We start from the raw sequence: 14,243 nt of genomic DNA on the forward strand, positions 1-14,243 counted from the left end.
CAAAAATGAGTTAAATCATAAAGGGCTATTCGGAACCTTATCTACCAAGCACTTGCAATACTCCCAAATATGTTGAGCGTCTTTGGTCCCTTGGGATTCCCTTCCCCAAGCTTCAACTTGTTCAAGTTCCAAGCACCACAAAAAAAATATAACAGTTTTGAAACTTCTCAGGGTGCTCTTCCCCAAGCTTCAATTCTTTCAATACTACAAAACAAGAAGTCTCCAACTTTGTTAGACCTCTCAGGGTTCCCTCCTCTCAGTTAAGCTCTTCTCATTTTCCAAGACAAAATTCAGTTTTGTCAGAATGCACCTTGCGTTTCCTTCAATATGATTACATAATAGATTTTCCACTTTGTTAGGCCGCTCAGGGTTCCCTTCCCCAAGCTCAGGACCCTTTTGGTCTAAAACACAAGATCAGCATGTCAGGATGTACCTCTCCTTTCAGATTCAGTTCTTTCACACACACTTCCCTTGTGGGGTACAATCATAGGGCCTCATTACAACCCTGGCGTTGGACCATAGTGCTATTAGCACCATGGTCCATGGCGGATTCTGCCATGGTGGATGGCGGAATTACCGCCCCATTCCAAGGTTGGCGGGGCGGTAAATCCCCATTCACCATGGCCCCTTCCCCATTCCCATCATTTTTGGCCCATAGGGCTCAATGGGAATGGGGAAGGCACTAATTACGGCACCGTAAATTACGGTGCCGTAATTAGCACCAAGGTCCCTTAGCGGGTTGGACTTTAACGCCTGCAAAAAGCAGGCGTTAAAGTGTGAATCTGACATTAAGGGTTTAACGGCGCCACAGCCTTTTACAGCGCCGTTAACCCCTTAACGCCAGGGTTGTAATGAGGCCCATAGAGTTTCAAAACCGTCTGGTTCTTTACTCCTCCTAGGCGAGACAACTCAGATCTATAACCCCTCTCTTTATTCCTTGCTCCTTCTTTTAAACCTTCACCTTCAGGTGCTTCCTGCACCCCTTCTTGTTCTCCTTTGCTTGTTCCTCGTACACACTTGCAACTTTCCTTTGCTTTCCTCTTGTTCCTCTTGTACACTTCTCGTGCTTCCTGCACAATTGACACACTGCCCTCTCTTTACTGTGCACCCTCTGCACTCTTAAAAAGTCTTTATTCCACTTTCCTTCTTCGCACCATTCCAAAAGCTTTTCTTACACTTTACATTTCTTCCGCGCAGCTAGCGCAACTTCCTTCTTTGTACTTCTTTTAGTCTGTTATCTCTCACACTTTTCTGTCAAACGCACGCTCCCAAGTTGGACAGTTGGATGTAGTGCGGGCTCCGGCCCCAGAAAGCTTTGTGGACGATGAAAAGGGTCTTGGACTTGACGCTTGCAGCCACCGGGAGCCAGTGCAGAGAGATGCGGTCCCTGGGCTTGAGGCCAAGGATAAGTCTTCCAGTCTTGTTCTGGATTAGTTGAAGGGGGCGAAGAGTCGTGTTAGGCAGATTGAGAAAGATGCTGTTTTAGTAGTCTAGCCTGGAGAGAACCAGAGCTCTGGAGAAAGTGAGCTTCTGGGGGAAGGTGAGAAAAGGTAGAATACCTCTCAGTAGGTGAGAAAAGGTAGAATACCTCTGAGGAGGTTCAGCTGTAAGTGGGCCTTCTTGGCAAGGTCTGTGATGTGAGGAGAGAAGGAGAGAGTGGAGTTGAAGATGACCCCAAAGTTTTTTGCCTCAGAGGACGGCAAAGGTAGAGGACCCAAGGAGGGCAGCCAGAGTGTGAGAGGGAAAGCGGGAGCCAGGGTCCCAATAAGCAGAATCTCAATCTTAATGGCATTAAAAAAATAAGCAGAGATCGTTTGTGGCACACCATTCCTGAATCGCAGGTAAACTGTGCTGGTTTGCACTCAGGAAACATGGTGTGCATCTCATCCCCGCACCCTGCGCTGGTTTGTGTATCTCCTCCCCACACCCTGCGCTAGTTTGTACTCTATAAACATGGTGTGCATCTCCTCCCCGCACCCTGCGCTGGTTTGCAATCAGGAAACATGGTGTGCATCTCCTCCCCGCACCCTGCGTAGGTTTGTGTATCTCCTCCCCGCCCCCTGCACTGGTTTGCAATCAGGAAACATGGTGTGCATCTCATCCCCGCACCCTGCGCTGGTTTGTCCTCTGGAAACATGGTGTGCATCTCATCCCCGCACCCTGCGCTGGTTTGTGTATCTCCTCCCCACACCCTGTGCTGGTTTGTGTATCTCCTCCCCGCACCCTGCACTGGTTTGCAATCAGGAAACATGGTGTGCATCTCATCCCCGCACCCTGCGCTGGTTTGTCCTCTGGAAACATGGTGTGCATCTCCTCCCGCCCCCTGCGCTGGTTTGCACTCAGGAAACATGGTGTGCATCTCCTCCCTTGGTTTGCACTCAGGAAACATGGTGTGCATCTCCTCCCCGCTCCCTGCGCTGGTTTGTCCTCTGGAAACATGGTGTGCATCTCCTCTCTGCAACCAGTGCTGGTTTGTACTCAGGAAACATGGTGTGCATCTCCTCCCCGCACCCTGCACTGGTTTGCACTCAGGAAACATGGTGTGCATCTCCTCCCTGCACCCTGCGCTGGTTTGTACTCAGGAAACATGGTGTGCATCTCCTCCCCGCACCCTGCACTGGTTTGTACTCAGGAAACATGGTGTGCATCTCCTCCCTGCACCCTGCGCTGGTTTGTACTCAGGAAACATGGTGTGCATCTCCTCCCCGCACCCTGCGCTGGTTTGTGCTCTGGAAACATGGTGTGCATCTCCTCCCCGCACCCTGCACTGGTTTGCACTCAGGAAACATGGTGTGCATCTCCTCCCTGCACCCTGCGCTGGTTTGCGCTCAGGAAACATGGTGTGCATCTCCTCCCCGCACCCTGTGCTGGTTTGCGCTCTGGAAACATGGTGTGCATCTCCTCCCCGCACCCTGCGCTGGTTTGTGCTCTGGAAACATGGTGTGCATCTCCTCCCCGCACCCTGTGCTGGTTTGTGCTCTGGAAACATGGTGTGCATCTCTGGTTTGTCCTCTGGAAACATGGTGTGCATCTCCTCTCTGCACCCTGCGCTGGTTTGTACTCAGGAAACATGGTGTGCATCTCCTCCCCGCACCCTGCGCTGGTTTGTCCTCTGGAAACATGGTGTGCATCTCCTCCCCGCACCCTGCACTGGTTTGCACTCAGGAAACATGGTGTGCATCTCCTCCCCGCACCCTGCGCTGGTTTGTGCTCTGGAAACATGGTGTGCATCTCCTCCCCGCACCCTGCACTGGTTTGCACTCAGGAAACATGGTGTGCATCTCCTCCCTGCACCCTGCGCTGGTTTGCGCTCAGGAAACATGGTGTGCATCTCCTCCCCGCACCCTGTGCTGGTTTGCGCTCTGGAAACATGGTGTGCATCTCCTCCCCGCACCCTGCGCTGGTTTGTGCTCTGGAAACATGGTGTGCATCTCCTCCCCGCACCCTGTGCTGGTTTGTGCTCTGGAAACATGGTGTGCATCTCTGGTTTGTCCTCTGGAAACATGGTGTGCATCTCCTCTCTGCACCCTGCGCTGGTTTGTACTCAGGAAACATGGTGTGCATCTCCTCCCCGCACCCTGCGCTGGTTTGTCCTCTGGAAACATGGTGTGCATCTCCTCCCCGCACCCTGCACTGGTTTGCACTCAGGAAACATGGTGTGCATCTCCTCCCCGCACCCTGCGCTGGTTTATCCTCTGGAAACATGGTGTGCATCTCCTCCCCACACCCTGCGCTGGTTTGTCCTCTGGAAACATGGTGTGCATCTCCTCCCTTGGTTTGCACTCAGGAAACATGGTGTGCATCTCCTCCCCGCACCCTGCGCTGGTTTGCACTCAGGAAACATGGTGTGCATCTCCTCCCCGCACCCTGCACAGGTTTGCACTCAGGAAACATGGTGTGCATCTTCTCCCCCCACCCTGCGCTGGTTTGTACTCAGGAAACATGGTGTGCATCTCCTCCCCGCACCCTGTGCTGGTTTGTGCTCTGGAAACATGGTGTGCATCTCCTCCCCGCACCCTGCGCTGGTTTGCACTCAGGAAACATGGTGTGCATCTTCTCCCCCCACCCTTCGCTGGTTTGTACTCAGGAAACATGGTGTGCATCTCCTCCCCGCACCCTGTGCTGGTTTGTGCTCTGGAAACATGGTGTGCATCTCCTCCCCGCACCCTGCGCTGGTTTGCACTCAGGAAACATGGTGTGCATCCCCTCCCCGCACCCTGCGCTGGTTTGCACTCAGGAAACATGGTGTGCATCTCCTCCCTTGGTTTGCACTCTGGAAACATGGTGTGCCTCTCCTCCCCGCAACCTGCGCTGGTTTGCACTCAGGAAACATGGTGTGCATCCCCTCCCCGCACCCTGCGCTGGTTTGCACTCAGGAAACATGGTGTGCATCTCCTCCCCGCACTCTGCGCTGGTTTGCACTCAGGAAACATGGTGTGCATCTCCTCCCCGCACCCTGCGCTGGTTTGCACTCAGGAAACATGGTGTGCATCTCCTCCCCGCACCCTGCGCTGGTTTGCACTCAGGAAACATGGTGTGCATCTCCTCCCTTGGTTTGCACTCTGGAAACATGGTGTGCCTCTCCTCCCTGCACCCTGCGCTGGTTTCCACTCAGGAAACATGGTGTGCATCTCCTCCCCGAACCCTGCGCTGGTTTGCACTCAGGAAACATGGTGTGCATCTCCTCCCCGCACCCTGCGCTGGTTTGCACTCAGGAAACATGGTGTGCATCTCCTCCCCGCACCCTCTGCTGGCTTGTACTCTGAAAACATTGTATGCATTGATGTTTGTTATCAGCACCGTGGAAGTGTTCCTTTATTGCTGCAATTTAAAATGTCTTTGTTGGCAGGTCGGATTATTTGCGTTGAACGCACTGTTCTTTCAGCACAAAAGCCGCCATTGTGCCCTGCCACTGCCGTTGACCTAAGTGAACTGCCTGGCCCTGTCAAACTCGACGAGCTGGATTCTAGCACTCTGCCCAACTCACTGTGCCGTGTTCAAGGTGTGTATTGACTCTTCTGTCTGAGGAATGCGCGCCGCTGAAAGCTGATATTACACGCATTACAAGCGCATGGGTCATTTGAGACCCGGGGGTGGGGCTCTAAATGGCATCTGCATGTTTCTCAGGTGGGGCTGGCTTACACATGGATTGAAGGTTGCATGGCAGGAGCGCGGTATGTGCGCGCTCCAGCCCAGGTAATCCTACCTTTAGTCCAAACCCCGCAATCAGCTAGGACATGAGCGGAAAGAAGAACGCACAGCGAGAAACAAATGGTTATGGGACACTGTGCATAATGATGCCTAGGATTGCACACCTGCTCTCCCTGGTCCTCCTCCTCCTATGCCAATGCTTCCCAAAAGCTCAGCCTTGTCACCCTTCATTTTCAACCCGTGGGTCCGAGTCAGAAAGGTTCCAGGAAACTTGAGGAGTGTGCACTTTTGGAACATTTTTTCATTAGGTTGTGTTATGTTATGTTTATTTGCATCACTACCACCCAGAGGCAGTCTCCAGGTGCTCCAATAGTTATACATGTCACCCCTAAAGTGTGTGTTAGTGCATTTGGAAGCAAGCTGTCCTGTTGTGAATTGAATCGGCCCCTGCACATGCAACCTCTTGCAGCAGTCATTGCCTTCCATGGGTTCCTATTTACAACCACACGGATGATGGTCCTATCCGATTAAGGCTTGTGGGATTGCGTCCTACACACGCAGAAATCTCGCATTATGGGCTTTGATTGTTGGATGAATCATGGTTCCAGGTAAATCAGAACAAATAATAGGTCATTGTCTTCCGCCGTCATGCCCTTTTCTAGACTGAGAACTCATGTTCGTCTACCTTGGGTACCAGCCCAGTCTCAATGCCAAGGTGAAAAATCTGGGATTGTTTTTGGATGCTGAACTTGCCTTTCTTCCTCAAATCTCAGCAGTCCCACTCTTGTGGTGATTTAACTAGGACAATTGTATCAATACAGGATCTCCCATATATTTTCCATAATGTTCCTCCAGTGTTTAGAGAATGTTGCCATTCTGACCCTACTGCATCTGCCCCTCCGATCCTAGGTCACTCCGCTATACTGTACTTTGCACTGGTTTCCTGTGACCTCAAGAATTCAGTTCAAGGCATTTAAGCCACATTCTCACTTTACCATCCTGTGTGGAGCCTGATGCTCCAATGATATTGATATCATGGTTCTCTATAGCAGTTCATACCCTATTCCTATTCCTCTCAGCTCCATGGTTAAAATGATATGTAGTATTATTATTACCCAATGTAATGATAGTCACTTTATCAACCTCGGCTAGATGAAGGGGCTGAGTTGTCCCTACATGGATTCAAGCCTGTGACTTCAGGTTGGAAACGGATCAGTGAAGCAAGCCCTCTGTGGGGGCCATCCTACTGTCACAGTGCCCATATCTGTGCTCATTCACACTCCTGCGAGGAGGGCACCAACTGGTTAGTCCTTTCATTTCAGGCAACTGCCCTTTGGCTCCTACTTCCCCTTTCATCAGGCAGTTTCTTGACTTGTCGAATCTACCAAAAAGAGCAGTCGTGCCGTTCATTGGAGGTGGCGATTCCATCTCATCCCGACAAACACAACAATAAAAGCGAGGGGTGCTTTGACATCCCCCTTATTATTTTCATGTGATTTTCCATTAACCTAAAAACAAGCACATTATTTCTCCACTCAGCTCTCCTCTGCAAAACAGGATTCCTTAGCACCCTCCATTAAATCATCCTAAACTAATGGATAGCCACAGCAGCACCGTGAAATCTCTGGTGGAGTCGCTTGGACCCTACTGTCCAAACAATGGATGCTTTTGGATTTAAAAAAACGGCACACATCATGCAAGTTAGTTGCAAATGGAGGGAAAAGTGTTGATTGCATAAACATTAGTGATTGAGAAAACACACTGTTTCCCCGCAGCTTGTTAGGCTTTCTCAAAAATGATTCTGGTCAATTGGAGATTTCCTCTGGTGAAACTTTGTTCTTGGCTTCATTAAATTCTCTGTGGCCATGAAGAGGACTACTACTTGCCACTGATTGTATTGAATACAAAACAAATTGCTGGGGGAACATCAGTGTTTGGAGTTTCTTCCTGAGTGAAAGATGATCCTGTGTGCCGCAGAGTTCCAAGGCGAGTGTTTTCTGATATGGGAACTGATATGATGGTCATCCATATGCCGTATGCGACTTTTTGGGAGCAATGACAACTCTACCCAGGGTGGCTTAGCAAACTGGGAGAAACCCAGTGGATGGACCTATTGTATAGGTAGGCGGTTCCCGTTCCACTAAGTACCCGATGCACTGTTCACATATCTTTCAATGTGTTGCTCTTCTTGATTGGCATCCATTCTAACTTACAGAAACCAGGAATGATGTGTCCCTAACGAGGGACTGCCACTTTCTGGAGTCAATGCATCCATTTAATTATATTGGCTTAGGAAGCTTACGTAAAGGTAATTAGCGTAGTCTACCCTCGATGGGGGCCAACGGAATGCTGATCTAGGCTCTGTGTATGTGGTCTAGGTGTGGAAAGAAGCAATGGAAATAGTGAAGCCATTCAGAACAAGATTCTTTTTGCTATTTCCAGCAGCCATTTTTGTGGATTTTTTAAAGAGAAATTGGTAGGCATGCTAAATGCAAAGCAGATTTCCCTTTTTTGAAAAAAGGCCTTTAGCACCCCTGAATGTCCCCTGTCCTGCTAAGTGTTAATGGCCCTGGGGACAGTTTTACCAGGCCAGTAATTATTCTAAGCCCTGGCGAAGGCCTATGCTTTGCTTGGTCCTATCGCCTCATGCTAGCAAGACATCACAGATCTGGCACACCCACGACCCAGCCAATAACGCCAGAGACAATATCAGAAAGGGATCTGGAGGCAGACTGATCAACCCCAGATCCAATAAGCAACTAGTTAATACACTGCAAACAAGTGCTGAAGACCTGATATCCGTGTCAGTAGTGAAACGTCATCCAATGTCACATGGTCTTGACAGCCTGACCCAGTCTACGGAAGGTCTACTTTAATGGGATTATGTACAGAAACCCATCTGTAAACACAGTCCTTGATTGGGCCTGAAAAGCGAGAGTTTCCTTCCTGGCGAGTCCTATTAGCAGTTGCTGTCATTCGAACATGTCCTTCTTGGCTTTGTTCAATGTCTGCCATTTCACAACAAAGCCTCTGACCTCCTTCAGCATGCTCATCTCCTGAACCCCATGCATCAGGGCGATTCCCAGCTATGTGGGAGAAGATTTGTAAGCATTGACTTAAAGCCAAGGCAGAGAATGATCCCTTTGCAAATGTCCGACACCAAGAGCTGACTCTAAGAGACTGCATCATCCATGAACCTGCGATTTTGAACCATGAACTGAACCAAAGAACTGCTTAAAAAAGTGATGAGTGAGCTATTGTGTGAAAAAACCCAGCAGATGCTGCCCCTTGGAGCTGGTGCAGTGTAAATGCACCTGTGCCGCGGGCCTCAATTCTCATTGAGCAGTGGCAAAGAAGCATTTGCATGGTGAGGATGAACTGGGTCGCAATGCTTGCGAGAGGTTCATGCCCCGAGTCTCCTGTTATCACACCTTTTTTTTAAAGTCATGTGGCTACTAGTTTCCAACGAGTTGGGGTGGTGGGAGGCCGAGGTACATCTATCTTCCTTATGTAAGGGTATATGGTGAGCAGGAGATCCACTAATCCACCAGGATAGAAATTGCTTTTCTGAATATTAACATGCACTCTCTTGATGTGTCAAAGCAGGTGGAAAGTAGCTGCAAGTGTAGGGGTCATCATCCTTGCAGGAACCTAAGCCTGTATATGCATCTACTCAGAAATGCTGCCGTTGTTGCAACATTGATAGTGTCATAACCAAAGTACTTGCTAGATTATTGGGAGAGCATCAGATTTTTATGGACTCCAGATACGACTTTGCCTTAATTCATCCATACAAAATCTTTCCTGATCTTCTGCCAGAAACATCACTTTATTGGAATGTCTTGATCACCAACCACTCCAAAGATGTTTGCTCTTTCCTGCAGGATGTAAGAGCCAGTGTAGAACGTTCATGCTTACAAAACAACCTGCTTTATGGTGATTATAGAGACTCAGTGGCTGATGGCCACGTAAAGCCATGCTTGTCCTCAAGGACTCCCAGGGAAGGTTTTGTGGAATGTGAGGGGGTAGCTTTGAAAGGGGCACAAGACTTCCCCCTTGATCCTTGCTTATGAAGGGATGGATAGGACTCCTTTGGTTAACCTCCAAGGGTCTTTAATCACAGTGCTATGTAAATGTGAAATTCTCATTTAGGATTCATTGTATTAGTAACTCCAACATTGGTCATGGGAGTACCTTGCACAAGCCAATGCGTATGACAGGCAAATCACTTGTGAATAACTTATTTTAAGACTTAGATGTTGGTTTTAAAAGAAGATAGAAAATCTTAACGTACAGATTTTTAGAATTTTGTTGAATTTAACCTTTATTTGCTTCCTGTTTTTCCCCATTGCATGCATTATGACAGGAGGGCATACACTCGTTCGTTCTTGTTTGGTTCTTTTGCAACCTTGAGCTCGGCTGTCATCGTGGATTCTCTCTTCCCCCGCCCCTCTATCATTGTTGTAGCCTCTGGGCGTTTGCACTCTGACCTGCTTTCACGTAACGTTCAGAGTTCCACAAATGGCACCGAGGTCAAATGACCTACAGACGTCACCATGTTTACCCTGCTAAACCACGGACTGCGCAGCGCCCTGGGACTGCAGCACTTCTCAAGGCTGCTCTTTGGAATTTTTTCATTTAAATTACATGTTTTATCTTTTTGGGAGTGAGACTGAGTTGTGTTCACCACTTCATACTACAGGCACCAAAGGTCTGTGTTATAGGTGGTGTGGTCATTTTACTGTGACAAAGTCACCTGTGAAATACAGATTGCAGGCAACCAGGGCACAATCAGACTAGGAGTGGCCACCAGCTGATCGATGCACTCCTTGCATCCAGGGAAGATCCCCAATAGCCTTCCCATCTTTCCCCAGGCACCTCAGTAAATGCCCCACAGTCACCCTTTCTTGGAACGAGCTGTTGGGCCACTCATGCAGAAATTATCTCATGAGAAATAACAGTCTCTCCAATGGCCTCACACTGTGTGAGAAGTGAAGGTAGGGGAGAACACATAAAGACAATCTGCAACAGAATGTGTGTGCTATAAATACAACACACAATCAACGTAAACATAAAGTGCCAAGGCCTTCCCATGGATTGAGTAGGGAAACTGGATTATGTCGGGTATGCAAGTTTCTGCATCACCCGCAGAGCAGAGCTCAATGAGAAATACATCTTGGCAAGGAAAAACAAGCAGACAAATCATATGCGTTCCACGCCCACGAGCTGGCTGTGAGTGAACAAACTTACCCGCAGAATTACTGGCAAAGACTTTGGAGTGCTCAGCAACCATGACGCTTTTGCTTGATACCCACATGGCGGGTACGCTTTTTGAGTCCTCGGTCTTCAGGATCATGCCACAAGGACAGAGCACAGAGGCTGGAACAGAGTACTCCTTAAAGTAATCACTACCAAAGACAAACTATAAAAAGAGGCAGAAGTATCCTTACTTTGATGGTGTTAAAATTGCATTCAACATTATCAGTGGTGTAGCAGGGAGAGGAGGAGGAGAGCTACCTAGTGAGAAAGTTAAAGAGCAGGAGTTGGCTAAGCCAAGTAAGTAACATTGTAAAACAGGCCAGACTTGCAGGAAATGCTAAAGAATCTTGGCCCGAAGCCTGGCCTTGAAAAGGTGTAGCATTTGAGTAGGCTGTTGAGTCTCTTGTCCATATGCTGGCCATAGTAGCTGTAAGGCTACCAGCACCCACTTAAGTAGTGCATCCTTGTCGAAATCCTTAGCTAGGAGGCCATAATGACTGCAGCCTGACAAAAATACCAAGAGAGGAGGGCGTGCATCCTACCCAGAATAACCGCACAGGCTTAAAGATGAATCTGTGATCTTATTGAAAACACCTTTTGTCTAAATCGGACATGGACGTTCCTGGGGTGGTGTCTTCACAAAATGAGGAAAGAGAAGCTGTGCCTCCTGTTGTTAACTTGCCTCTACCAGGTCCACCAAAACAAGGCCTTCCTCTACCTCAAGGTCCCACCTAAGTCCCTCCAGTGGCACCTCAACCTTCTCGAAGGCCTCCTGTATCAAAGGACAGACCTTCTAGCTCAAGAGTTGTCAATGGATATACTATCCATACTACAGACCCTACTTTCGGCGGCCCCAGCACAGGTTGCCGGCTGCACCATTGCCGTCTCCAGTGCAACCCTGTGAGTTCCCTTTTGCCAAGTTCTCCAAGGGTGCAGGCATCGTTCCAACCTCACTCAAGGAGCCTCCTTTCTCCTGCCAATGCATCAGGTCACAGTTACCACAAATGCTTCCCTGGGTGGTTGGGGAGCCCACACATGACAGTTCCACGCCAGAGGCCTGTGTGTTACCAGAAGAAAAAGCCCTTCATATCAATGTCCAGGTGTTGAGGGCAGTATTCTGGACCCTGGAGGCAGTCAAACCCCAGCTGCAAAACATGGTGGTCCTCACAACACCACCACCATGTTCTATATCTGCATGCGGGGGGGACCCGCTCCGATTCTGTCTGCTGATGCGCAGGTGCTGTGGAAATAGGCGCTGGCACACAGCATGTTGATCATCCCCTTCCATCTCCAGGGATCCACAATACGATTGCAGATTCGCTCAGCAGGAAACTCAGGTCCTGCTATGAATGGGAATTTCACCAGAGACAAGTTCTTTCTCTTTTCTCCAAGTGGAGGAATCTGGGGATCAACCTGTTTGTTCCAGTGACCAACAGACAATGGACTTAGTTTGCAAGTCAGTTTGCCCAGGGGAGAGCCTGGGGGATGCGTTCTCATTCCACTGGGAGGGACAGTTCCTTTACACTTTGCCTCCAATCCCATTGCTACCTCGAGTTCTCAGGACACTCACGCAGTACCACTGCACGATGATCCTGGTGGCACCAGCATTGCCATCGCAGATTTGGTACTTAGACCTGCTTCACCTGTCAGAGGCTCGGTACATCAGATTGTCTCCTCTTCCCGCCCTGCTCTCCAGAGACACCGGGTGAGTTCTGCATCACGACCCAGCATCCCTCAACTTGACAGCTTGTCTCTTGCAGCCCTAGAATTTGGAAGCATTCTGCTGCCTCCAGACTGCAAACAAATGCTAGTCAGGGCAAGAGCACCATGTAGGCTGTCCTGCTGTCGGAGCAAGTGGAAAGGCTTTACCATATGGTGTGCAACTCCACACCTAGATCCATTACAGGTTCAAGCTGCTCAGGTCTTGCCATATTACCTGTCTTCAGCAAAAGCTGGCTTGGCACACTCTATCAAGGTGCAGTTAGCCATTTCATACATGACGTGTACCTCAAATCAAACTTTCCTTGGGTCACATAGTTCGGTGAAGGAATTTCTCGAAAGGCTGTTTTGTGTGGTATCCCCGATTCGAGCCACTGCTCCAACTTGGGAACTCAATGTGGTCCTCTCAAAGCTAATGGGCCCTTAATTCGAGCCTCTTCACAGAGCCCCTTACAAATTTCTCTCCTGGAAAAAGGCATTTCTATTTGCCATCACTTCAGCCATATGGGTAGGTGAGCTGCAGGCCCTCTGCTGCAAACCTCCCTACATGTTTCCACAAGTCTTTTTTTTTTTTAAATGTATTTATTGGTTTTAACAGATTAACAAAAACAAGTATACATCGCTTGAGTATCAGACGAATAATCAGAAAGTAACGTAACCCTCCCTCCCCCACCCCCCCAACTCAAGACCAAGTAAACATTATTGTCCCATTACGATAGGCCAGATTGATGGCTAGGGAAGTCCGATCCATCCGAGGCATCGTCAGAGTTATTAGGATGCAGAAGTGGCTCAGTCAAGGCCACCCAGCGTTGTAGTTCTCCGCTGGAGTCTAGCCTTTGTTCAAGGATTGCCGTTTCCCACGCGCCAGTCTCCGCCGTTATCCATTTAGTCAGGTCCCCCCACCACAATGCCTCATGCGGGGCCCTAGGGCTCTTCCATCCCATGGCTATGCGCCTCTTCGCAGTTATGTAGATCAAGTCTTTGAGCTTGTTCAGAGGTTTGTTTTTGTGGTTGCGTTTGCATCTGCCCAGGATGCATACTGCGGGGCAGTTCACCTCTAGCTCGATGTCTGCATCCGCCACCCTCCCCTGAACCTGTGTCCAGAAGTGGCGTATCTCCGGGCAGCCCCAGAACATATGCGTCATACCCGCCTTCGGCTCCCTACATTTGGGGCATAGCTGGACCTCGGCTCCCCTGAAATTAGATATAGCCTCTGGTGTTAGGTAGGCTCTGTTAGTGATGTACAGTTGAATGAGTTGCAATCGGGCATTCCTGGAGACTTTTTTATGGTAATGGGTTATTTTCTCCCATTCGGCATCCGTGAAGTCTAAGCCAAATTCGATTTCCCATTTTGCTCTACATTTAAGCTCGGTGTTAGTCGTGCCCTGGAGCAGGGTTTCGTACAATCGCGAGGTTTCATGGCCGCCCTCGGCTGTGTTCAATAGTGTTTCTATGACCGTATTTTCCGTCATGGGGGTGGTAGCCTCCGGCCATCTGACCCTAATGGCGTGTATCACTGCCCCATGGAGCAAAAATTGGCCAGCGGGTAATCCCGTAGTTTCAGCGAGATCAGGAAAGGGCATGATCTCTTCATCCCGCATTAAGTCTCCCAGGGTGGCCACTCCGTAAGGTTCCCATTGGGTGCGTGATTCGTGAAAGCCCCATGGCTGATGAGCCATAATTGCTGCTATAGGGATTTGAGGTGAGAAAGGATCAGCTGGCCCCACAGTTTTGCACGCTCTGTTCCAGAGCTTTATACCAAGTCTAATTAAGTATGGAAGGGGCTGTGTGAATCTGCCCTGTGCCCACAGTAGGTCCCTCAGGAGGAGGTAGGGTAATGCAGGTTGGAGGAGCCGAGTGTCCGAGGAGGTCTCATCGGCCATCCATCGCATCACTTGCCTTAGCTGGCTCGCCAGGTAGTACAATTCGAAATTAGGGACCTTAACTCCTCCCCTCTCGTAAGGTCTTTGGAGTGTGTCCAGCGCCACCCTGTGTCTGCCCTCCTGCCAAAGGAACCGTCTGCATAGTTTGTTTATGTTTTTAAAGAAGGAGGGGGGGATATTGTAGGGAACGTTTGTAAAGTTATATAGTAGGCGGGGGAGAGCAACCATTTT

At 49.4% G+C, this 14,243-nt stretch overlaps 1 protein-coding gene across 2 annotated transcripts in view; it reads left to right on the top strand.

The window, feature by feature from the left end:
• Positions 1 to 14,243, top strand: part of SPIDR (scaffold protein involved in DNA repair) — a 3,076,965-nt gene that overhangs the window by 2,969,250 nt on the left and 93,472 nt on the right. For both annotated transcript variants that reach the window (XM_069621022.1, XM_069621023.1), the window contains one exon: positions 4,850 to 5,002. In XM_069621022.1, the coding sequence (XP_069477123.1) occupies positions 4,850 to 5,002 (153 nt within the window). The remainder of the gene's footprint in view (positions 1 to 4,849; positions 5,003 to 14,243) is intronic.

Source organism: Ambystoma mexicanum, chromosome 5q (genome assembly GCF_040938575.1).
Source record: "Ambystoma mexicanum isolate Mex_15411 chromosome 5q, UKY_AmexF1_1, whole genome shotgun sequence".
Lineage (NCBI taxonomy): Eukaryota > Metazoa > Chordata > Amphibia > Caudata > Ambystomatidae > Ambystoma > Ambystoma mexicanum.